Source organism: Amblyomma americanum, chromosome 6, assembly GCF_052857255.1.
Source record: "Amblyomma americanum isolate KBUSLIRL-KWMA chromosome 6, ASM5285725v1, whole genome shotgun sequence".
Classification (NCBI taxonomy): Eukaryota; Metazoa; Arthropoda; class Arachnida; order Ixodida; family Ixodidae; genus Amblyomma; species Amblyomma americanum.
Window position 1 is genome coordinate 98,710,038 of NC_135502.1, and position 26,202 is coordinate 98,736,239.

At 45.9% G+C, this 26,202-nt stretch overlaps 2 protein-coding genes across 7 annotated transcripts in view; one reads left to right on the forward strand and one right to left on the reverse strand.

Annotated features, from left to right (window-relative positions):
* The window catches only part of LOC144093913 (cubilin-like), a 161,398-nt gene extending 156,384 nt beyond the window's left edge, over nt 1-5,014 (forward strand). For both annotated transcript variants that reach the window (XM_077627663.1, XM_077627664.1), the window contains exons 65-66: nt 3,643-3,754; nt 4,172-5,014. In XM_077627663.1, the coding sequence (XP_077483789.1) occupies nt 3,643-3,754; nt 4,172-4,218 (159 nt within the window). In that variant the 3' untranslated portion in view covers nt 4,219-5,014. The remainder of the gene's footprint in view (nt 1-3,642; nt 3,755-4,171) is intronic.
* Nucleotides 5,015-16,494: 11,480 nt separating this feature from the next.
* The window catches only part of LOC144093916 (uncharacterized), a 69,410-nt gene continuing 59,702 nt past the window's right edge, over nt 16,495-26,202 (reverse strand). For 3 of the 5 annotated variants that reach the window (XM_077627667.1, XM_077627666.1, XM_077627665.1), the window contains one exon: nt 16,495-21,164. In XM_077627667.1, the coding sequence (XP_077483793.1) occupies nt 21,023-21,164 (142 nt within the window). In that variant the 3' untranslated portion in view covers nt 16,495-21,022. The remainder of the gene's footprint in view (nt 21,165-26,202) is intronic. The other 2 variants (XR_013306351.1, XR_013306350.1) reach the window with 1 other exon arrangement.

Here is a 26,202-nt window from a genome sequence, read left to right on the forward strand (position 1 = left end):
CGTCGTAGAGCTGTGGACTGCATTCGTTAGACAGCTTCAGAAAGGAAAACTTTCCGACGAAATGCCGAAATGCAAATTAATATTTTTAACATGTTTGCGAGATTGACGTAATGTTCCGTGTTCGAACACGGGGTGTATCACAATGTACAGGCGTGAGCATACGTAAACGGAGCATGCTATGGTCCTCTAACGCTCACGAGTTATTTGCCTGAATAAAAATTGGGGGTATGTGCAGGATGACAGTGATCGCTGGCGCGTTTTCTCATGGACACGTAATGTGTCTTTATTTTCGGCAGGATAAGCTTGATTGCGTCTTAAACAAAATAGTGTACTCCGCTAATATCCGCGCCTATATACTAAGAATGAGGATGGGATGAAGCACATATGGCAGGTTCTCTCAGATCATGAATGAGAGTTTGCCAATATCCCTCAAGAAAAAGAGCACACAACAGCTATACAGCAGCTGTATAGCTTACTGGTGCTCACCTAGGGGGCAGAAACGTGGAGACTAACGAGAAGGGTTCAGCTTAAGTTAAGCATCACGCAGCGAGCTATGCAAAGAAAAATGATAGGTGTAACGTTAACAGACCGGAAGCAGGCAGAGTGTGTGAGGGAGCATCCATGGCGTGAACGTTGTCAGTTTTTTTTTTTTTTTAGTGCGAAAGCATTAATGACATCCTAGTCGAAATCAACAGGACGAAGTGGGCTTGGGCACGACATGTAACGCGAACGAATGATGACCGCTGGTCCTTAACCCATTAGCGACCATCGTACATTTAAAAATACAGTTAAATTTTGAAAGATTTCGAAACTAAAGATTGACTGTTGCTTTTCAATTGGGTCATGCTTTTGTCACCAGGAGGTAGGCCGACGCCCCATAACTACGAAGGAGCGTTTCCTGGCCCCAGTATGTCATCTCTCGGTGGAGCAAGTTCAGGGTAGTTGTTTCGCGCCAACTACAGCGGTAGTCGTTTGCATATACTTTTCTTGCGGCCGCGTTTACGTACATATGCTATTTTAAGCATACAGCAGCACGAAAGACAATAGTAAATATTGGATGCTTCGAATTTCCGCAATCTGGCGCTTCTTTTGCTCTATGATGAAGTATGTGCTGCTGTACTTTTCATAGTACGCTGGGTCTGCCTGTATGCACAATGGCGCCTATCTATTCCAGGTCATAGATCTTATGATTCCTTCAAACCTTTTTTTTTAAGGAAATCATTTTGTCTGCCCAGCTAGGTCTTAGAGCTTGTTTTACTTGTCGCTAGTTATCCTGATTATGATGTTCACGTGGTTTTAACTGGTTGTAATAAAGTTTTGATTATACGAACTGGATGCAGTGCAGTGCAAACGGTTGCTGTATACATTTGACAAATACTGGAAAGTCGTCGAGTCCGGTAAAGAAAGCCCTTGAAGCGCGTGTTCTCCTGTGGTTGCCTGAGGTGATTCAACGCTTAGTGACCATTTCGTCTCTTTGGGCAATTTTTTTGTTAGTCAAGACATCCTAACACACCGCCGGAACGGAGTTTGGGCTACAGTAACCATTCATCAAAACATGGCTTTGGAAGTGTCCACTCGGCCCAAAGAAATTAAATAGAAACAGCGAAGAGAATTCGGCTCTTGTTTCAGTCGCATAGGTTACGTGATTTTACTGAAGTAAGGACAGCAATGTAGTCACTATGACCAGCAAATATGACAGCGTTGAGCCAACATATGTTTTGAAAAGTGGTGGTCGCCTACAGCGTACGGAAAATTGCACTTTTGGCAGCCAATTTTTTTCCTTTTTACAATACTGGCATGGCAGGTTTTGAATATCTGGATCAAACTGTCAACAGCTATTAGATTGGCATCAAGGTCAAATGTGGTGGTGACTGTTGTCGACATAAAGCCCTACACTTCATATGTGGACGCCTGGACAATGTACCAAATCGCTTGAGACGAGAGTGCTGACCATTTTTGCTTCCGTAAGAAGGGTTACTCGTCATTATCTACGCCTCGACGTGCAGCAACCAGCCGTTTGCAGACTCACTTGTCTCTCATGGTTCTTTGAGAAAGGAGAAAATTTCGAGCTCAGATAAGAGAACCAACAGTATAGCCAGTAGAGCCATAAAAGATTCATAGGGGCTTGCGAGAAATGTTATACCACCCTGTGCAAAAATCAGAAAATCGCGGATATAAAAAAAAAATCACGCCGCGAACTAGAAGTGGAGCCAAGTGGCCACTTGTGCTATGGGGAGGACCCAGTGTACTATAAAAAGTACACCTCTGTAACTTCGAAACTAATAAAGGAATCTTGACGAAATTTCAGAAACCTGATTTGCGTTATAAGACAGCATTATGCGCGAAAAATGAAAAAAAAATCCCGCCTTTAGATTTTTCTTGGTCCCTAATGGGTTTTAAGGGTAACAGGGTGGATTTCAAGAGAAGGCAAGCGTAGCAGGGGCGGCAGAAATATAGGTGGGCGGATGGGATTAAGCAGTTTGCTGGCATTCTCTGTGGCTGCAGCTGCAAAGGACAGGGTTAATTGGAGAGGCGTGGGAGAGGCCTTTGCCCTGCAGTGGCCGTAGTCAGGCTGATGATGATGATGATGATGATGATATACTGCATGTCATGGTACCGGTTATGCAAATACCCATCTTCACTGCCCACCAAGCGAAATTATAGTTTAATGGCCATATTTCAATTAAAAAAGACATTTAAAAGGTTTCTGTAAAAAGGATCTTAAGGTTTTACACATTTTTTTCAGGGTGAAGTCAGAGCAACTGCTGCACAGCACACGCCCACTCCTTCTTTCTTCCTCCCTAATCTCTTCCCGCCCCTTCCCACGCTGTTTATTACAGCGCCACATATAAATAAGCCTTACATGAGGTGCACTGCATGGTTACAAAGTGCTTTTTTTTTCCCTCGTTGGCCCGCGTGGGGAATATTTTCGAGGTCAATAAGCAAACGGCGGAGTAATTGGGTAAGACATTCGGCGTCCAATGCTCATAGCGTCCACCGCTCAGAATGCCTCCTATGCAGCTATACATCTGTAAAACTTAACTGCGAGCCCTCAACGTTTTGAACTGGCATTGCTGCTCGCGCTGTTGATGCGCAACTATCACTTTCACCTTTCTGCCTCAGGGCCAGCAAAAAATCTGAGAATTTCCTAGCCTTGTTGTTGTTTTGCAGCATCAGTTCAAAAGCTTGCTGTGCGGAGATCGCGCCATTCTCATTAAATTATTAAATGAGGGCACAGTCATCACTACGTGACTATCATTAGCAACGTCATCATCAGTCGCATGACTCGGTGGTCTCAAGTCTCAATAATTATGACTCGTTAATCATGTGACCCACTAAGCTCCTTACACAGTACAATGACCCCAATCGCTACTGAAACTCATGTCCGGTATTACATGAATGCCCTTTCAATTTTTTTTGTTTACACACACACAGGTTTTCTGTCTGCACAGTTTGCACTGATTAGAATCGTACTTTGGCAAGGATTTTCAGTGCCGTACTTTTTCTTGATGGAGTGAGAGGAAACGAGGCGGAGTATCGTGGGTAGATCATTTTGCATTCCTATAGGCCAGGCGTATAGATTTGTTTGGACAGCAAAAATGCACCCTTACCTTTCATTTGCATGTCCCGTTTGATATGCAGGACATGCCAGCGACGCTCCAGTCGACAGGCAGTCAGCTTATGGTTAGAATGGTCACCAACGAAAAGAACACGGGCGTCGGCTTCTACGCACACTTCAAGGTTCAACATGACGGTAAGACTATGCCTCAAACGCAGCACGAAGTTATATTCGTGGCGAGCGCCTACGTTTTAGTGGTCTACAGGAGAAATCAATGTTCGTTACCCCAGTCGAGGAAGCGTTAGCTAAGCTCAAAATATCTTTCGAAAGCGAAGCCGTTATATCGTTGTTGTTGTTAGCCTTACACAAGATGACACATACCCACACTGGGTGGATCGGCCAAGAATCGGGAGGCAGAGGTTGCTATTCACCTGCACTCAGTAAAGGCAAAAGAAAAGCACGCGGGAGTGCAACACCTGTGTTCACGTGGCAGGGACCCGGTATTCCGCTTCTCTCCATAGCCATTTTATTCGTGATAAGGGCATTGCCAATTAAGCTTGGGTCGTTTGTGCCGTCATTTCAATTCTTGCACATCACCCGTTTCCACTGCAGACCAGCGGGCGCATGTTGGAGTGTCGTCGGTGGATCGGTCACCATGATCGCTCGGCTGCATCAAAGCTCCAAATTAGCAACTATCCGCACTGCGGCATGTCCTGGTACTACGAATGAAGACGAACGAAGCGACAGCAATCACCCGGCTCCTGGCTTCTGATAACCTGTCTGAGCAACATGCCATATTCTTGCCTTACCAGGAGACAGCGGAAGCCAGCAATGAGCTTCAGGTTTAAGGTGCAGTATAGTAGCAGCTGGGCCTGCGACGACGACACTTGGACTGATCATGTTTGTACATCAGTTTGTACATGCAGCAATGCAGAGTGTGTGGAATTATTACAGTAAAAAAAAATTAACTTACCAGTGGAAAGACTGGCTGACCGCCGAAGACTGCGACGAACGGTGTGTGCCAGTGTGGTCCTGCTCTAAGCTCATCTCCTCGTGGCGGGATCACGTCCTTTTTGAGTCGCATTACAAATAAAATAGACATAATCTCTTGAGCACGACCGCCCGCTCACAGCCATTTGGCTCAGATGTATCTCGTGCGTTCAAGCCTTGGCAACTAAAATTAATGAGGCACATTACACACCAAAAATGTACATTATAAAACCTATATCCTTCGTCTGCCATCGCTCGCTTGCACACCAATATCTTGCGATCTTTTTTCTTCTTCCCACAGTTGATCAGATACGATTACACAGTTACATAGAAGGTTAACATTTTTTTTCTTAGGCGCTATCATTTCACATTGCCAAATCTTTGTAATCTCTCACCTCTGTTGTTCCCGCCAGTGCACAGGTTCTAGTAATACAATTATGCCAATAAACGAGGTATTCAAGTTTGTTTGTTGTGTGCTGTCTTACGTCGAGTGTGTCGATTTATACACCGAAGGCGATAATACGTCACGCTAGCGGAGCCGTATCAGCTGGAAATTCGCCAGTCGTAGCACGACACGGTGAACTATCGTACAAATATTGCCGCGAAATATTGTTATGTGACGGCCTGGCGCGAGCGCTCACGCCCGCACCATTGCACTGTTCGTCGTCTTCTATACAGTATTGTGCATCTTTGTCCTGAAGACAGAAAAAATTTTCTCGCCTCAACCGTTGGCTCGTTTTGCGTAAAACTGAGCACAGAGCTTGTGTATTGTGGTAACTCTTGTCTCGTAGCCAGTTTCACAAAGATACTCGCTTGATTCGGCCGCAAATGATGCAACTCTGTCTGCCAGAGATCGAGGAACTGAAAAAAAATGGTTTTGGGGGAAGGAAATGGCGCAGTTTCTGTCTCACATATCAGCGGACACCTGAACCGCGCCGTAAGGGAAGGGATAAAGGAAGGACTAAGAGAAGAAAGGAAGAAAGAGGTGCCCTAGTGCAGGGCTCCGGAATAATTTCGACCACCTGGGGATCTTTAACGTGCACCGACATCGTACAGCACACGGGCGCCTTAGCGTTTCTCCATTGAAACGCGGCCGCCGCGGTCGGGTTCAAACCCAGGTACTCCGGATCAGTAGCCAAGCGCCCTAACCACTGAGCCACCACGGTGAGTACGAACTGAAAGCCGCCAGCGCAGGATTGCCGCGATGGGCTGCAGTGGCGCCATCAAAAGACCTGCGCAGCTTGTAACGCTGACCTTGGCGCCCTTCGCACCGTGGCGCTTTCCTATGCACACATCAGGTGGCGCCACAAACGCCCTTCAGTGAAAATTAAGAGTTGACCGCCGCGGTGGCTCCGTGGTTAGGGTGCTCAACTACTGATCCGGAGTTCCCGGGTTCGAACCCGACCGCGGCGGCTGCGTTTTTATGGAGGAAAAACGCTAAGGCGCCCGTGTGCTGTGCGATGTCAGTGCACGTTAAAGATCCCCAGGTGGTCGAAATTATGCCGGAGTCCTCCACTACGGCACCTCTTTCTTCCTTTCTTCTTTCACTCCCTCCTTTATCCCTTCCCTTACGGCGCGGTTCAGGTGTCCAACGATATATGAGACAGATACTGCGCCATTTCCTTTCCCCCAAAACCAATTATTATTATTATTATTATTATTATTATTATTATTATTATTATTATTATTATTATTATTATTATTATTATTATTATTATTATTATTTCACTTACCCCGCCGCGGTGGCTCAGTGGTTAGTCCGCTCGGCTACTGATCCGGAGTACCCGGGTTCAAACCCGACCTGGGGGGCCGCGTTTCGATGGGTGTGAAATGCTAAGACGCTTGTGTGCTGTGCCATATGTCAGTGCATGTTAAAGATCCCCAGGTGGTCGAAAATTATTCGGGAGCCCTCCACTACCGCACCTCTTGCTTCCTTTCTTCTTGCACTCCCACTTTTATGCCTTCCCTTGCCTCTTTCGGGTGTCCGCCAATATGCGAGGCATACTGTGCCACTTCCTTTCCCCAAAAAACAATTTTTATTTTCATTTCTCACTTCGGCCCCATAAAAACGCAGCGGCGGCTGCGTTTTTATGGGGGAAAAACGATAAGGCGCCCGTGTGCTGTGTGATGTCAGTGCACGTTAAAGATCCCGAGGTGGTCGAAATTATTCCGGAGCCCTCCACTACGGCACCTCTTCTTCCTTTCTTCTTTCAGTCCCTCCTTTATTCCTTCCCTTACGGCGCGGTTCAGGTGTCCAACGATATATGAGACAGATACTGTGCCATTTCCTTCCCCCAAAAACCAATTATTATTATTATTATCACTTCGGCGTTTTGAAGTCAGCTTTGTACTTCGAGCGTACTCCCTCAAGTCAAGCCTAAGCGCGAGCGAAGTTACATTTCTGCATTCGGGGGTAAGGAACTCTATAATTAGTCGATTTCGAGGCAGACGATTACGCGTTTGCATCATGCGCGTCTGTGCCAGGCAAGTACTATTGACAAACTTAGTACGAGACAAAAGTTACCGCAATACCCATTTGTCACAGACGAATTGTGGCCACAAGACGTTTAGGTACATCAGACAATTTCTCACTGATCGGCAAGCCTATATACGTATCCAAGTCCAGGAGCATGGCCCGTACCCCTAGGTACCAGAAAAACTCCACAGGGAGCAGTCCTCTCTCCCCTCCTCTTTAATCTCGCCATGGCTCCCCTCCCCTCACTGCTTTATGATGTGCCAGGCATCAGGCATGCCGTGTATGCCGACGGCATCACGCTCTGAGCAACACATGGGTCATTGGGACAGTTCGAGGCCAACCTGCAACAAGCGGCAACTATCGCGGACAGATGCGCGCGCTGCTGGAGCCTGGAATGCTCCCCGACGAAATCAGAATTCGTGCATCTTCAGCCCAACCCGAAGTGCATCACCAAAATTGACCTCCCTTGCTAGCGGCCCTATCCCTGAGCACGATGAGGTAAGAGTTGGGGCTCTTTTTTCACCGCAACCGCAAGATCGATACAACCCTGCAGAAGCTCCGCAAGATTGGATGTGGGCCGCATGGTCCGCCGGGTATCTAACAAACGGGCGGGTTACGATGCAAACACGCTCCAAGGCTGGTCAACGCATTTGTAACAAGCCGTATACTCTATTCGGCACCCTATCTCCACTTGCGGAAATGTGACAAGAACACACTAGAGGTGATCCTTCGCAAAATCTATAAGCGCGCCCTCGACCTCCCCACAATGACGTCCAATCAACGGCTCATCGATATCAGGATGACCAACACATTTGTGGAGCTACGCGAGGCGCACTTAAACAACCAATACTAGCGGTTGAACAAATCCTCAGCCGGCAAAATCCTCCTAAACCGCCTGCGCATTGCCTACAAAGCGCATGCAGAGGAAAGGACCAAGGTTCCAGAGGACTGGCGCCACGCGCGCTACAGGTCCAACCTCTGCCACAGAACATGACAAAGGAGACTCACGAAGGCTGTCGAACCGCGCGCGCGGCGGCCCTTAACGACCGCTACGGCTCTGGATACGGAGTCTTCTACTCGGATGCTGCTAGCCCACACCACGGGGATGGTATGCAGCCGCAGTAATTCATCAAAACACGTACATTCAGGGACTCCGTGCCCCAAACATTACGCACGCGGAGGAGGTCGCCATAGCACTCGCCACTGCAGAACCAGACTCCCGGGTTATCATTACAGACTCCCGGGAAGCCTGCGGAAATCTACAAGGACGCATATCTCAACGTGCCGCCAAAATTTTACATAGATGCGAGTACCGGGATCTCCCGGACACACGTATCGTCATCTGGACCCCAGCAGTGCAGGACTAGATGGAAACGCGGCTGCAGACGCCTCAGACCGCGTGGTCAACCATCGGGCATCGCCTCGACACTCGCCACCTGAGGTATCAGAACCTAATCCGCCTATCACTTATAAATCGTTCAGTTATATCAAACACAGCATAGCCGCTTTCATCCCCCTGCGAAAGGGCTAACCAAAAGCGAGGAGCGTTGGCTCCTTCGCTTATACATCAACACAATACTGTGCCCGGCAGTGCCGCAATATTTTAATCCGGCTTTTAACGGGGATTGCCCGCATTGTGGATGCGCATTCCCGGACGTGTACCAGGTGGTGTGTGCATGCCCCTCTAACCCCGCTTACCCCACTTTCCCCTCACCTACCCGAGAGACCTGCTCGGCTGCTCTGTGTTAGAGAGAAAAGGAGCCCTCGTCGCTAGGGCCCGAGCCACTGTGGAAGCCACAGCGGTACCGGACTAGGGACCGCTGGCCCTTACGGCCAGTCCCCACTCTAAGCCGCCGCGGTGGCTAAGTGGTTATGTCGCTCGGCTGCTGAGCAGAAAGACACGGGTTCGATCCCGGCAGCGGCGGTCGAATTTCGATGGAGGCGGAATTCTAGAGGCCCGTGTACTGTGCGGTGTCAGTGCACGTCAAAGAACCCCAGCTGGTCAAAATTTTCTGGAAACCTTCACTACGGCGTCCCTCATAGCCCGAGTCGCTTTGGGATGTTAAACCCCATAAACCATAAACCAGTCCTCACCCTCTCCTGTAAATAGCCTTGAATAAATGTCCACCACCGCCAACCTTCCCTTTTCCCCTAATATCAGTTCCTGAAGGAACCTCTGCCGCGCAAGCTTTGACGTGCACACAACGGCAGGTGTGACGACGATTGGAGGGCCACCGTCGCCACGTAGTTTCGCTTTCCGAGCTTTGCTACCAGCGGCACATCTGTCAGCAATCATCTTGAAAGCCTTTACCAAGCGCATCATAGGTTTCTATCTTTGAGAAGCTTCAACGTGCTTGCCCGAGATTCACGAAGCCCCCTCGACTCCAGGAATGAAGCCACCCTGACCCCCCTCGGGGAAGTTTCGTAGGGTGTTTATGACATCGCTGGCCAGCGGAAGCCCCTGCCCCGCCCCTGCGGCGGAGGGCGGAGTGGCAGACAGAACCCAGCCCGTTAACCGCGGCTGGGTTCAGTGATGGCAGAACTAAAGCTCCAATCCGCTGAAGTGCAGTTAGCTTAAGGAACCCATCGGTTTTTCCCCCTTCCCTGGCGGCAGCTGCTAGCCGACCGAAGGACAGTGCCAGAATCCGCAAACCTCAAACTGATATTTCCCTCTTCCTACAACAAACAGTCAAGGGTTTTAAGAGTTTGTGTTCCAAACCACAAAACACCGAGGGCCATGACAAGTGCCATTTCCTGCCATTTTGTAGGTTTGTTGCGAAAAAGCGGCAACAGGCATCAAGTGCAAAAAAAAATACAGCTATTTCCATTTCTTCAAAAAAAAAACCCGGAAGAATATGCTCGGATGAGCAGACTCTCAGTGCGGAAACTTGTGAAGAATTTAGTTTTAATGCAAAGCCAACACTTGCATTTTGCACAAATTAACTCTGGCTGACTTTTGCATCGTGCTATCTTGAAGTACTTTGTGCCAGAAAGCACACCATCCCCATCACCCCAAGAAAAAAAAAATGTGCTGCCGATTCTCATTTATGGCTGTCCACTGTCCTACACTGTGCAACCCTCAGCACTGGACACACGCTTTTTGGAAATTTTTCTCCATCTCTCTCAATGTTTTCACCACCACCACAGAGAAATCCTCGAATATTCCATCAGCCCATCAAGTAAGTCAACACCACTCATAAACGTGTTGTATGTGGCAGCAATTGCTGGCTGAAGCACATCTCCGACCTCCTTTTCCTTCCTGCGATACCTCTTGCATTGCCCTATTGGCAAAGCACTATTTCCTGTGCTGGCCAGCGTTCCACCTCGGTTGTCATACCATTTTGCGACTTACACATCTACTTCTTCATCACCCCAGGTATATGGCACATACCCACGCGGGGGGATTGGCCAAGGTGTAGTAGAATAAACAAAGAAGTTTCCATGGAAGATGACGACAAAATTGTAGCACCAATCATGAATTTTGAAAAATCAATGAATAAAAACAACAGAACAATATTGACAGTTAAATAACAGACAGCATTTTGGTGAAAAAAGAAGAGCTCGTAAACTTTAAAAGAATTAGCACATCAACCTACCAGTTGCAATTATTTAATCATGGAAAAACCCACAAATAGAACCTAATGCAAATCCCTTGGCGTTCGCACCAAACGATAATAATACTGGCAAAGATAAAGGGAGCCCTAACCTGGAGAGAGGGACCTCCAGGTAAATCTTTCTCTGAAGTGCGAACTTTGGGCAGTAGAGGAGAAAATGGTCTAAAGATTCAACTTTCCCACATGTGTCACATAGGTTCGTCGGTGTCAACCCACACCTGCATAGATATAAATTCAAACTTGGAATCCTGCACCGCAACCGCGTCATTGTTACCTCACACAGCCTGGATTTACACGAACGGACGTTCCAATTATATGCTAAGTGCTGATAGTCAGTGGTATTTAGTAAGGGATCTCGTAACATGGCTGATATATGTAGGAACCGCTGAAACCTGGAAATCGCCAGCAGGCTGAAATTCGGGACGGGATGTGTCACTGACCCGTCAAGAGCCGACCTTGCTAAGTAATCAGCCACCTCATTTGAATGAATACCTGCATGGCCAGGGACCCAGACAAAACGGACCACCTTCAAAGTGCATGGGACAAAAAATCGCAGGATACGGCTCAAAAAATCTTCTTGTGAAGTGTCAAGGGAGACTAACACTGACAAACAATCAGCGAGAATAATAACATGAGACACATGGCATGGAATTTTGTGAAGGGCCATTCCAAGAGCCTAAAATTCCGCAAAGAATATAGGAATATAATCTGGGATGCAGACAGAATAGCTCCATTCCAAATCCTGCGAAAAGATGCCAACTGCAGCGTTTTGGCAGTTGACGGAGGCATCGGTAGCAAGCACCGTATGATGGGGGTATTCCTCTATGTGATCCGAGAGAATACCGTTTAACATGTTTGCGGGCATGTGTTTCACATGAGATGGGAAGATCTGGTCGAAATGGAATTCCACTGCTGCCGGCGTGTCATCAACCCACTGCAAAGAACTGAGATCAACACCAATCGGTGTTAAAACGTTCTGCGTTAACATAATTTGTGGCATTTGATACCGTGGCCAATGATGAGAAAAGAATAAGGCCGGCTGAGACACAAAAATAGGAGTACTGCCATCAAGTGGGTCCATCGACCTGAAGAAACTTCGCACCGTGAGTATTTGAAAACGGGAAGTTAAATCAGGGATACGGGCTTCCAGATAAAGCAGGGCATTTGAAACTGATTTTGGGAGACCAAGGCAGAGGCGGAGAGCGCGCCTTTCCAGTAAGATTAAGGGTTGAATATTGTAGCTTGCGCTCCTAGAGAACAGAATGCAACCAAATTCAAGTATAGGTCTTACGTAGGCTTTGTATAGTAACAATAACGTGTCGCGGCGCATCCCAAACTTTTTATTGGCGATTCTTGTCAGCCGGCCTAGAGCGCGTTCTCCTTGAAACGCATTGTTCTTTATATGAAGGCTCCAATCTAATGCTGGGTGAAAAGTAACACCCAGATATTTTACGGATTCCACTTGTGGAATCTGGAGAGAGCGATGGACTAATTAATTGTGCAAAGGCCTGTCTGGAGGAAATACCAAAACTCCGCATTTATCTACATTCAGAGATAAATTAATACCCTGCAACCATACTCCAAGAGCATCCAAATATCCGTGCAGAATGTGGTAAAGGGAGTGGATATCCCTGGCCGAGGCGAAAAAAGCTATGTCATCTGCATACATAAAAACTGGTATATCAGGACGAATGGGGATGCCACTGACCAAAATATTAAAAAGCAGAGGGGATAGCACCAATCCTTGCGGCACACCTCTTGATTGATAATATGTATTTGAACATAGGGTTCGCTCGGCGCAGTAAAAGAATCTGTCCTAAAGAAATTCAGATATCCACGCATAAATGTAGGTTGGAGGATGTAACTGAGCAAGTCTGTTAAGTAAAATAGTATGCCCTACACTGTCATAGGCCTTTGCTACATCAAGAGTGACCAAAGCTGAAACTTCTCTTCTGCGTAGCGAGAGCCGGATTCTGCTCTCTAGATCCACATGCACGGACCATATACAGCATCCACGACGAAAGCCAATCTGAGCTGAGCTGAGACCGTTGATGTCATGAACATGTTTTGTGAGGCGACTGTGCACTATTCTTTCTATTAATTTGACTAAATTTGAAGTCAGCGCAATTGGCCGAATATTATCTAAGACATACCCTTTTCCAACATCTTTCTTTAATAAAATAATTTTCGCCGTCTTCCAAATGCTTGGAATCCATGCATTTTCCAGAGAAGCATTGACCATATCTAAGAGGTCGCTTGTAAACTCCTCGGCTAAAATTTTAATCATACCAACAGTGACACCATCTGGTCCAGGAGCGGCAGGATGCAACATTGCCAAGACTGAGAGGAGCTCTGATGCGTCAACCTCGGTATAATCCGAAGAGGGTGAAATTGTGCACAAAGGGACGTTTTTCTGCGTCTGGAACCGTAACGCCAATCCCTGAGCAATACACTCCAGGCTCTCCTGAGCCTTTTGTGGTGATAACACTGTTGAACTAGTGAGAAGAGGGACGACAGAACTCTTGTTACGTTCCATGAATCTATACAGGGCTTTCCGATGACGAGGATTTGAAAGATATGTTTAAAATTTGGTTGTACTCCTCCTTGGCTTTTGCAAGTGTTCTTTTGAAAGATGCAGAGAAGAATTTGTAATTTAACCAATTAGCCTGACTCTGGTTGCAGGACAGCCTCTTCCAGGCCGCTTTTCTGCGACGATAGGCCTTCTCACATTCTTCTGTCCACCAAGAAGACGGCTGTTTATTAGAGGCTGCTGTGGGCACAGAGAATATTGAGTGGTCTATTGCATTTTGCAAAAATGAAACCGTCTGCTGAGCTCTGTCGTCCCGGCTTGTATTAACTATAGGAGCAAGTGAGGCGGACATCAGATTTTTATAAATTTTGTGGTTGACAAATTTATGGGTTACACAACTAGTTTTAAGAGGAGATAACCAGATAGTGAAAGTTATAGGAAAGTGATCACTAGACGTGCCCGAATCCTCTGTCGACCAATCAGTCACATCTAGCCTACCTGCTGATAATGTTAAGTCAATGGCTGAGCGAGCAACCCCTCGCATAAAGGTTATTTCTCTAGAATTGCAGCAGCGTACAGCATTTGCAGACAGCCACGACCAGAGAAGCTGGCCGCAGGAATCAGTGCGACTTCCCCAGTCACTATGGTGAGAATTAAAATCTCCTGCGATGACTGCACTGTTTGTGCCAGTCACCAAGCTGTCTAAACAGTCTGTCCTGTGTACACCTAAAGGAAAATAGACATTAGCAATTGTAATATCAGCACAATGCGGAAATGAAATTTTGATCGCTAAAAGCTCATAGTCAGGGAGAATTTTCTTAGAGATAGATGCCTGATGACATAAATTTTTAGATAGCATGGTTACCAGTCGACCTCCCCTGCCAACATTTCGATCTGACCGGAAAACTCGGAAGTTTATCATTGAAAATGATTTATACGGCGATAACCACGTTTCTTGTAAAAGTACAATATCAGGCTTATGCTTGTGAATAAGAATGTCTAGATCTGGAAGAGAAGACAATATGGATCGGCAATTCCATTGTAACACTTTGAGACCAGCCATGATTATTGACAATTGAAGAGGCCGAAACCGCCTCTTTAAGGATATCAACATGGGGATGAAGTTTGGGTGGTCCCTTTTTAGCTTTCATCTGTGGAGAACTAGAATTAGATGGTGATGAGGAAGCACGGCGCTTCTGCGTAGGGCACGACATTTCGACATCGGTTGTGCAGCTGTCACTGTGACATTCACTGCTAGGAACAGAGATGTGAGGTGGGACCTGGGGAGCATCAGAAGGTGATGTAGAGCGGCTAGCACTATCTGCAGAAGCTGAAACAGATGCAGACGTTGCTGCCAGGACGGGTGTTGATGGTGACGCAGAATGAACTGCAACAAACTGAGGTGAGGCAACGCCTCAGAGAAAGTATTTAGCATTCGCTCAACCACATTATTAAGAGCTTTTTCTACTGTGGTCACAAATGAGGCAGTCAAGTTGGACTCAATGTCCCCAACAGAAGCGCGCACACGACTAGCATATGAATCTTTTTTGCTGTTATGAACAGCATAAGCATCGGCTCTTGAGCACCGCTTCTCTTTGATAATGTCCAACAAGCTACGCTCTTCACTACGTTTTGCGCAGTTGGCATCATCAGCTGAGTGAATGTTGCTGCAGAGGCAACAATGAGGCTGCTCTGAGGTGCAGTTATCAGCCGAATGACCTTGTCCACATAAACGGCAGCGGGTCTCCGACTTGCATGCTTTGCCGCTATGCCCGAACCGCCAACAGTTGGTGCATTGAAAAGGGCGGGGTTCTAGAGGGTCCACACGGTACACAATCGGCCAGATTTTTAGTTCAGCAGGGCAGGAAGAGCCAGCAAAAGTTGTTATTACAGACTCAGTAGCAACGCGCGAGCCGTTTACCTCTCTACTGCAGCGGTAGACTGAAACGACCCCAACGCCTGCATCCTGAAATTCCTGTAGAATTTCTTGCGGGGACGATGCTAGGTCGACACCTCTTACGATACCCTTGACACATGCAAGCTGTTCGGGAATGAATGCTTTCACCGGCAGCGAGCTGAAAATTGTGCACTTAAGCCTGCAATTAAGTCTGCAACACAAGCGATGTCCGGGGACTTGCACACAATTCCTCGACAGCCAAATGGACGCACTTCAGAGATGTGCAGGTATTGGGCAGTCAATGATCTTGGCTCCTGTTGAATTAGTTTGGGGGTTTTCATTTTGATCGCACCCTCACCGATTGGGACGATAGCCACGGGAACCGCATCAATGCCATTTTTGTGGAAGGACTCAAGTGGCAGGCTTTGGGCTGGCAAGCTGGCAAACCAAGCTGCTGACCCTCCACCTGGGGAGGTCAACGACATCTCTCAGCAAAACGCACTCTCAGGTTCACATGAACTGCGTCTTAAACTACGCCTTGGCCAAAACCCCCCAACGTAGTACGGGCTCACCAAGGATGAACAAGCCGGAACCACCAGAAGATGCAGAAAACAGCAGCGGCCAGCAAGAACACGTCAGCACGTCCGCTTCGCTTGAAATCTTCTTCAACATCTACTTCAACAGAGGCTTCTTTCTCCTCGTAACTTCCCCTTCCTTTTTTTCTTCATTGCACTCTCAGGTACTCGCGACGTGATGTTCTCCACATCAGCAGCATCTGTTGCCGTCACTTCCACTAAGGCAGCTCTTAACACCCTCGTCTCCACATGGCCCATTATAAAAGTCTTCGGGTCCATTTGGAAACCTCAAGAAATTGCCTGTTAGCTAATATAACACGATGTTTTTATGTTGAATGGTAATTCATGCAGCGAAAAAATACTGCCTCTGGACTATCCGTTACAGCCAGCTGATGAGAAAAATTGGTACACCGTTCCCAACGTAATTTAGCCCCGAGTGATAAAACGTTTTTTGCTTATTTTTTTTCAAGTAGGGCTCTTATAGAGAAGCGAATGAACTGAAACAGATTTTTTTGCAACTGATTTTTTTGCAACCATCAGCTTACCGCTTTTCTGTAATGACGACAAAAGTGAAAGGAAATGAGCAGGGCTCCTGCAGCGTTTCTTCACTGGTGTATAAAATATTAATGAGGGATGAGACGACATGTCACTGTTGTGTGGTTGCCGGACACCTTCAAATATTGTCTGAAACCAAGGTATTGTTCATGCGCTCCAACCCAATACAGGAGCTCACAAACAGTTTTCCGCGAATTCGCGACACTCGGCCACAAGAGGTTAACAGACGAGTATTTACTACAAACAATCTCTTCGAGCAATGAACTTTGAAGCAATGGAGATTTTAAACTGTGTTGAATATGGTTGCAATACAACTTTTATTTTAAAACTATAGGCATTGCTTCCGTGTAACGCACAATTCAGTAATACAGACTGGGTACCTTGCAAGCAATGTAGTCTTTAAATACACATAATCAGAGAATTGCATCACACTGCGTTCACAAGATAAACACAAACAGCTAAAAGTAAAACAACTTGATCAACAAGCATTCAGACAACTTATCATTTATGGCAGTATAGAAACTACCATGGGAAACAAGGACCTTGCTATGTAAGCACATCAATTGGATAGCCTAAAAGTTGCATCTGGAAAGTTGTAGTAAACCTATAGGCAACCAAGCCTTGAAAGCTCATTTCCAAAGGCGCCTTCATATGTACACTTGCGAAAAACAAGACAGCAATGCATTGTTCCAAGGACGCACCCACATTGTACAAGACTAATAGAAACAGCTGGGCTTCATAGACTATGGAGCAGAAAGGCGGTAAAGGATAGAAAACTTCAAATAGTGTGGGCAGAATCAACTGCATGAAAGGGGTAGCAAAAAAGGTACACATCAATTCAAATGAAAAGAAAAAACAGGAACTGCATAGAGCATCCAGTGATGTGCATGGCCTGGAGGAGAACACTGGGGAGCCTAGTCACTGCAGTATAATACAGCAACAACCTTCTCAATGGAGTCAAAGGAAACACTTTGTCAACACAGGTGAAAGTTTCGGCCGCCCCAAGTCATGACAAACAGCTAAGCCTCTCCATTAGGCTTCATTTACACTCAGCAGACACTGGAATTTGGCAAGCAATACCGGACCATTGCCTCAAGACGTATAAGATAAACACCATTTTGTGAGCAACAGACTAGCTAACTTGAGAGGTAGGGGAGGGTTGCCCCACAGATTTAAGGATAAGAACCAGAAAAATACAGCAGGGAAAAAGGAGGTATGATAGCAAAGGAAATCTTAGAATAGAAAAAAAAAGTCTAAGGTAAAGTACCTACCCCTTTGTCTTTTAACATTTGTACTAATTCACTCACACAACTTTGCATCTACCATCCGGCGACATAGCTTAGGCCTTCGTGCAAAGGTTGGAACCTCTCTACATTTCCACGCAACACCCAGCACATGACCAAACCTAACAGTCATTACACAAGTCAGCTTGGCAAAGCACGAGAACAGGGGAGCACAACTCTAATTCAAGTGCATGTGTTTTAACTTTTAAGGTACAGAAGAACGGTAAAGGGCTTTGTGTTGACTAAAAGATCAGGAACATTTTTTTTTCCCCACTGAGAGAATTGAAACGGTACATAAGGATTTATTTCAGCCTTACTAACACTAACCGGCTAACATTGCATTTCTAGAACTGTCAACAGTTCTAGAAATGCACAATCCGACACACCACGCCTTCTACAGCTGCTAAATTCCAGATCTGTATTATGATTACAAGCCCTTGATTGAAGAAAACTGCATGTTTCACAAAGATCGCCAATAATGTTCAATAGAACCAGGTTTTATTTTTGCAGCCTTCTGCTTTTGCCCAACAAAGATTACAATTTTTTTTCTCCATAAAATGCATCACTTGAGCAGAGCTCTAAGTAAATATGTGAACAGATGCCATTTTGTGCAGCCTGTAAAATGCGGAAGGCAAACACCCGCCACAAGCAATCTCAAGCCACAAAAAACGCTTATCACACTAAGTTCGTACGGGGAACTCTGAGAAGAATAAGGGGTCCATCTGACACACCTGACGCAATTCAGATCACTTACAAAACAGTATGCTTTGCACTTAACACTCAAACCCCAACTATGTGATGCTAAGTGAAATTACTGAATTTAGGGAACTGCAATACAAAAAGTGAAACTCAATGCAAACTGTCTGAAATCCATAACAGTACATTCAGTGCAGCACAAAAAAGGGTCCAAGCAAACTGGAAGTTAGTTTTCAGAGACTCTTTTAGTCATAAGGCAAAGCTATATGCCCCTCAAATGTAGAAGGCTGAAGGGCTCTACAATGACGGCTACAAAGTGTTTAAGCCACACATGGAAGTACTAAACAAAAGCTACTCGATGTACTTAACTTTCCAAACAAACGAAGTGATACTGCTGGCAACCAATTTTACTTATCTATTTATTTAGAGATACTGTCAATCCACTGGAGATTTTAACAGGAAACAAGTTCTAGTAACTAGCACCCATAATCACGCTGCCAGTGTCCTGGACTTTTCCTTTCCCATTGCAGCAACATGACAAGTAATTACCCACAGCTCAACTGCACTGCCAAATTCTCCTGTGCTAGAAATATCCTTGAAAAATTGCCTTAAGAAAATATCACCCAGATATTCCACCCCAGAAAAATGCACCCTTCCTCCTCAAGACAATACCTTCCAAGGAAGTTTTGTTGAAAAGCGCTGACAAAACAAACCTAAATTCTCTTCTTACACCAAAGCGGACACAAGGCTCCCAGCAGCAGGAAACCTTTCTTTTGATCACGTAAATAAGCCCCCGTGAATGACTTTTTGTGTCCTCTTCTTAGACCGTTGTCCGTTTTTTTTTTTTATGCTCCGTTCTAAACAACAAGCCCTCCCTAATCTGCCAGCACATCCAATAGCAGAGCACAAGTATTTCTGTACACAGAGTCCTCTTTACAAACACAAAAGAAACTCTAGCCAAACAAATAACATGAAGGAGAAAAGAATTCACACTCTTCACACTTTACATTCAAAAGGAGGAAGAAAAATATGCCACGTTACCATTAAGCAACAAACAGCAGCTTCCAGAAATGCCACACAAATGTCTTGAAATTAACTAGGTACATGTGCAGAGAAGCAAAAATAGTTTTCTGTCTCAAAAAGTAAAAAAAAAATGCAAACGATTTGTGCTTATAATTTAACATTACCAGACCGTGCGTGAAAAAGCAATGCATTTTGGTGGCCTGTTGAAAGCACCAGCACATGTGTGCCTATGTCCAGACTTCATCCAATTTAACAAGCACAATTTCACTACTACATTCATTCTGCCATGCATAAGTTCGTACTCAGTACAAACTGCAAGAAGCATGCAGCTCCATATTCGCAATTAAAAAAATGGCACTACGGTCATGGCAGTCAGAACGCGAACTGTAAAGTGAAGTTTCCTGCCAACCTGACAGTCAGGTTTGAGTGTTGTACACTTGGAACCACACCATGCACGCCAGGGTGAAAACACGAGATTTTTCTCGGGAAACCTGCAAGTGCAAGCCACCAGCTTCCAGAAATGTTGCGAATGCGTGACAACAACACAGTGGTGGAAACTATCGCCTTGTGCTAGTGGCTTTCCCTTCATTGCCAAGAAAAGTTGTCCCTGGCTATAACTGAAGAAGCCAAGCTATAATGTTCAGCAATTGATGAAGCTACAAGCATAAACAACTAGTTTACAGCCTAGCATATTTGGTAACACGAAATAAACCAGTGCTGGGCACAAAATAGGGGTTGCAATCAAAGCTACAGTGTGAGCCAACATGTTGTGATACAAGGCATCTTTATTCACACAAACTGAAATGGTAGTGAACAAACATAGGATGAAGTTCGACTTCCACACGCAAATTCAAACAGACTTTCCACATGATAAATCACACTGGTACACAAAGTTAGCACAAGCTTTCATTTCATAACGTTTTTCTTTCGCCGATGACCACCCGCCAATTTAATCCAATATAAGCCATTTTGTTCACCGGCAAGCATATTTAACTTTGTAACCTTTAGAGGTACAGCTGCAAGTGGAAGGTTTTCAAGCATGAAGCTACCAAAAAGCTAGATCTTTTCGAAGCCCACATGCCTAGCCACGACTTGTGGGTTGCCCACTGGCCTGTTCTGAACACCTCTTGGTTTCTGGCTGCAAAATTATTTAGCTTCTTCGCTGCCCCTGTGCTTAGAACAATTATCCATGAACCTGTACAATGCATTGAAACTGGCTCTAATTTTACTTCTACCCACTCCAGGTTCACTTTGAATTTTTTTCACGGCTGCACTGTAAACATTTTGCAACGCATCTGTCATGCAGTGAGTACACTGCACTGCTGCAAAAATGATGCAAACATGCATATGATGCCCGTATACTATGTCTCACATCACACCAACCAAACAATACCACAGCAAACTAGAAACACACGCAGGATAGAAAGAAAAATAATAGAGCAAGTGAAACACACATTCCTTCCTTTCTCGCGCCCTACTTGTCAATTGGACAAATCACCGAGGAAGCCTTCTTCCGCAGTGAAAGAAACTCAGAGGGTCCCTTTATGGAAGAAAAGACTAGCATTGTCAACAAAAACATGCCGTGATCCGACATGGTAGTACAAGAGGATGTGTGTGAAAACGCAGCGAAAAAAAGAGAGAAAGCAAAGATCACGCTCTCAAAGAGGTATCAAAAAGAGAGAAGTGTTGTTTTGGGCGGTGGGCAGGTGAGGAGGGTGGTGGAGGAGACTGGGGGGAAGAAAAGGCCACACGTCGTCAGACTGTGCCCACATCTCTGCAGTACTGGCTGAGGGCAGAGGGGCAGCACAGCAGCTTCGGACGGCATCATGAGGTGGAGGAGGAGGAAGAGACGCCAAAATCCTTCAGGTGCTCCTCGATGTCCACGCGGCAGATGGGGCAGCGCTTGTTGGTGGTCAGCCACTGGTCCACACAGACCACGTGGAATAAGTGCATACATGGCAGGCGCCTGCAAACGCAAACATCACGCCACACTTGTGATTGCACGGAGTGATGAACCACTCAAAGTTTTGCCAGGACTGTGAACTCTGCACATTGCTTCCCAGTGGCCATGCTCCTGTTTGTTCGAGAACTGATGGCTACCAGAATGAACCGTCTGGTTCATTTTCCAAAACTTCAAGGCTCCAAACACGTAGAGTGGTTAATGTGTGTTTTGGCTCAGGGTATTTATCGCGAAAACGTTCCAAAGCAGAAAAGAAAACTACAAAGCTACTTCTCGGGTTGCTGACATGCTCCTAAAATAATAATGAACATATTATATTGCACTCTGAGGTCATAAAACCGCAGTTTGCTGGTCACGTGGCACATCGGGCTCAATGTCCCGAACCTGCACATGATCTATGAGAGACACCATAGTGGGAGAGTTCTGGATAAATGTCAGCTATCTGGGTTTCATATTCCCAGTTTTTCTGAAACTACTACTGAAACTACTAGTAAGAAGTATGCATCTTAAACTCAGAAAGTCAATAAAATAGAAGAAGACAGCAAGGACTTTGCTGAGTACATTTCTTAAAGCTTTAACGAAGCTGGGCATGAAGCACTCCTGCACTGCAAGTTTTAGAGGCCAAACACAGTAAAACCTCACTGAGTTCCCGGCTCATACGATTTCCCAGATCATATGCTCAAAATCCAGGCATTAAAAATAATCCATAGAATTTACACTATTTTCCTCCCAGTTAAAAAGTTCCCATATACAGTAAAAGCTCAATAATTCGAACTCGAAGGGGACCGGAAAATTGTTCAAATTATCGAATGGCCACTAATATGAGCAGTCATTGCGCCCCACCGCATGGCAGAATCTGAACCAGTCGCATCTAGACTCGTTATCGCAAGTTAGGTACTGCTATACATTTGTGGAGGGCGATTTTGAGAATTAAATTCATGCGGTCCTAATGGCAAATGAAATAAATCAATCGGCCTGTTACGCGCCAGAAACAAGTATTGGAATGCATTCGAGTGAGCAGCGAGCTTTAGTGCTGAAATATAGAACTCTATTTATGCTCCAAAACATGCGTAAATATGCGCCAAAGCATGAGGGCATCTAACCCTACAGACAGAATAGAACTAGCAGAGCTATCGAAGTTGATAAATAAGTGCAAAGTAGCCGACATAAGGAAGTTTAATATGGAGAGAATCGAGCATACTCTAAAGAACAGAGGTAGCCTAAGAGCGGTGAAGAGGAAATAAGCATAGGTAAAAACCAGATGTATGCGTTAAGAGACAAGGAGGGCAATGTGATTAGCAATATGGATAAGATAGTTATAGTAGCCGAAGAGTTCTACGCAAAACTATACAGTAGGCAACGTAAACAGAACATTAATGTGAGAGACAGTAGCGGAGAGCAATGCGTCATCCTGCCAGTAACGAAAGAGGATGTAAAGAAAGACTAAGAAGCAATGCAAAGGGGGAAAGCAGCTGGTGAGGATCAGGTAACAGCAGATCTGCTGAAGGACGGAGAAAACATAAATCTAGAAAAACTAGCCATCCTGTGTACACAATGCCTTAGCACCTCGACCGTACCAGAACATAACACAAACATAATCTTAATTCATAAGAAAGGAAACGCCGAAGATTAGAAAAATTACAGACCGATCAGCTTACTGTCCATTGCCTACAAGGTATTTACTAAGGTAATGGCTAATAGAGTCAGGGCAATTTTAGACTTTAATCAAGCAAATGATAAGGCAGGCTTTCATAAATGATAATTCTACGACAGATCATATTCACACTATCAATCAGGTGATAGAGAAATGCACAGAATGTAACCAGCCCTTATATATAGCCTGAGAAAGCATTCAACTCAGTGGAAACCTCAGCAGTCATACACGCATTGCGGAATCAGGGTGTAGAAGAGCCTTACATGAAAATACTAGAATATACCATGCAGCAACTGCACAGCTACCATTGTCCTCCATAAAGTCAGCAATAAAATTCCAATAAAGAAGGGTGTCAGGCAAGGAGACAAGATCTCGCCAATACTGTTCACCACTTGTTTACAGAAGGTATTCTGAACCCTGAGTTGAGAACAGTTAGGGATAAGAGTTAATGAAGAATGCCTAAATAATCTGCGATTCGCTGATGACATTGCCTTGCTGAGTCACTCAGGGGGTGAACTGCAAATCATGATCAATGAGTTAGGCAGAAAAGAACGGTGGGTCTAAAAATTAATATGCAGAAAACTAAACTAATGTTCAACAGTCTAGCTAGGGAACAGCAGTTCCCAATTGGCAGCGAGGTGCCGGAAGTGATAAAGGAATACGGTTACTCAGGGCAGGGTAGTGACAGCTGATTCGGATCACGAGAGAGAAATAACTAGAAGGATAAGAATGGGGTGGAGCGCATATGGCAGGTTCTCGCAGGTCATGAGTGGCAGTTTACCAATTTCCCTCAAGAGAAAAGTGTACAACAGCATAATCTTACCGGTACTCACCTACGGGGCAGAAACGTGGAGGCTAACGAAAAGAGTTCAGCTTAAGTTAAGGACAACGCAACGAACGATGGATAGAAAAATGATAGGTGTAACGTTAAGAGATCGGAAGCGGGCAGAGTGGGTGAATTAAGGAACAAACGAGTGTTAATGACATCCCAGTCGAAATCAAGAAGAAATGGGCTTGGGCAGGGCACATAATGCGAAGGCAAGATAAACCGCTGGTCCTTAAGGGTAACGGAGTGGATTCCAAGAAAAGGCAAGCGTAGCAGGGGGGCGGCAGAAGGTTAGGTGATAGGTGGGCGGATGAGATTAGGAAGTTTGCAGGCATAGGGTGGGCACAGCTGGCAAAGGATAGGGTTAATTGGAGGGACATGGGAGAGGCCTTTGCCCTGCAGTGCGTGCAGTCAGGCTGCTGATGATGATGTTGATGACATGTTTATTTATGAGGAAGGGTTGTGAAAATTATAAGTAATCAGTGATGTCCATTTGCTTGCATTTCTTTTGCAGACTATCAGCATCATTTACAGCTTGCCCAAGAGCTCCAGCGCAACATCCCAGTTCTCACCGACAGAGAAGTAGCGTGCTGGAACATCGACCGCCGACACTACTTCACATGCACTACATACACTTGGTGGCGGCATAGGCTCGTTCGTCGCAGCAGTCGGACTCATCAGTGTCGGCTGTGTTCACCGCCCAAGAGACCTGTGGCGTCTGCCGACAGCATGCTGTCTCAATTATATCGGCGTCACTCGAGGGCTCCAACCGCTGTCCACGTAGCTCGCAGCACCAACCAAAACTATGAGGCCGGCGTGTGTACACCACGTGGTTGCGACCCAGCGAATGCGGCACAACGAAGACCTGGAATGGCTTGCGCCGAAGCATCAGCGGCGTGGGCGAGTACTCCGGCAGCAAAAACCTGCTTTGGCATGCACCAGAGCGCGGGTGCCGCCAGCCTCGTGCGCTCGTCTTTTTTTCTTTTTCATTTTTTACATCCCCAGTAAACTTGCAAACCATTGTACTTGCTATGGGTCAACTTCTATCTACGGGGAGCGGTGTCAGCCAGGGACTCCTAGTTCGAATTAACTGTAGCGGATGCCGACTTGTACGAATTATCGTAAGTTTTCCCTCCCTTAAATGTATTACACAAGGCTATGCCGGGACCTAGACATCAGTTTGAATTAACAGAGTTCGAATTAATGAGCTTTTACTGTGTAAGAGATCTGTGGATGCCCGCGGCTTTGCGAGAACGATTTGTCCTATTGTTACTGGCCGGGCGCTGTGAAGCACGATTTCTCCTCGCTAATCCCCGTTCGTGTGTGGGCAAGAAGCAGGCAGGGCGAGGCAGGCGGGCGTTGACCGGCCAAGGCAACAACAAAGATAGAAGGAAGGAGAGGGAACCCTGGTGAGACGGGTGTGGAAGCTCGCACTTGACTGAGAACAATTAAGCGTAGCGTATGGCCAGTCGCGGCTAGCAGACACCAGGGCGGCGCGCCGATGCCCGAGGACAGTGCATGCCAACGGCTCTCGAGAAGCGGGCCGGCTTAACGAAACGTAGATGTACAAAGGGGATGCTCGCGCATGTTCAGAGGCAGCAACGACAGGTTGGCACCACTTTCCAGATTTTGGAAGACGCCTGTCAACAGTCGTCACGAAGACGAGTAGTTCGTTACTTGCGGCAGTAGCAGCTCGGTTGAGATCAATAACTGGCATAATGCTGGGAGCTGGCAGGGTCACTAGTTCTCAGGGAGCCGGCGACGCGTGAGAGTGTTTTGGTGTATTTTCATATGTTTCTCTTTTTTACATTGTAAGGAAGAGAGTTTGGGTAATACTGTGGAGGTATGGGTCGTGGCACGTAAACCTAGTGGGCAAAACATTTTGAGGGCCCATTCCTGGAATGCCATTTTCTTAAAGCAATTTCGATGTTCCTTTGGTGCTGTGCATTTTGGGGAGAGAGTTTTGAACTTTGCTGAAACTGGAAGGCGTGCCATGCAGTTTTAAACCAACCATGGGTTGGTTTGTTGTGATTGGGTGATGCAAGGGGTGGGCTAGGCTTCTAGGTCTTTAAAACAAGGCTCCAGAGCCTGAAAAGTTGTTCTGAGCTAGATTTAGGTCCCTTGCATCTTTGGCGATGCCAAGAAGGGAAGATTTTCCCTTAGCCAGTTCCATGTAATAATGCTCGCCGTTTATTCTGTTGTAAATATGTGAATTCCTGTATAAAGGTTCAGTTTACCTTCCCTCACAAGTCAGTTGTTGCCGGATCTCTTCTGTTATATCGTCTTGGAAGGTGGGGAACCCATAAGTGTTGTAAAATCCGAGCATAAATATGCCTATAAAAATACTACTTTTTTCGTGCAACTAATTTACGAGAAACTTCAATGTAAACTGCTAACATACTCTGCAGGGCTTGGAAACTGATATTACCAAAAAAGTAAATGCGATAAGAATTAATGCTGCAGTACAGGTACCAATCATGCTTTATTCAAACAAACCTTTACGGCACTCTACTGCCCACTGCCGCGATTCTGGCCAGCCGGCGCGAACTTTAAAAAAAGTCTGT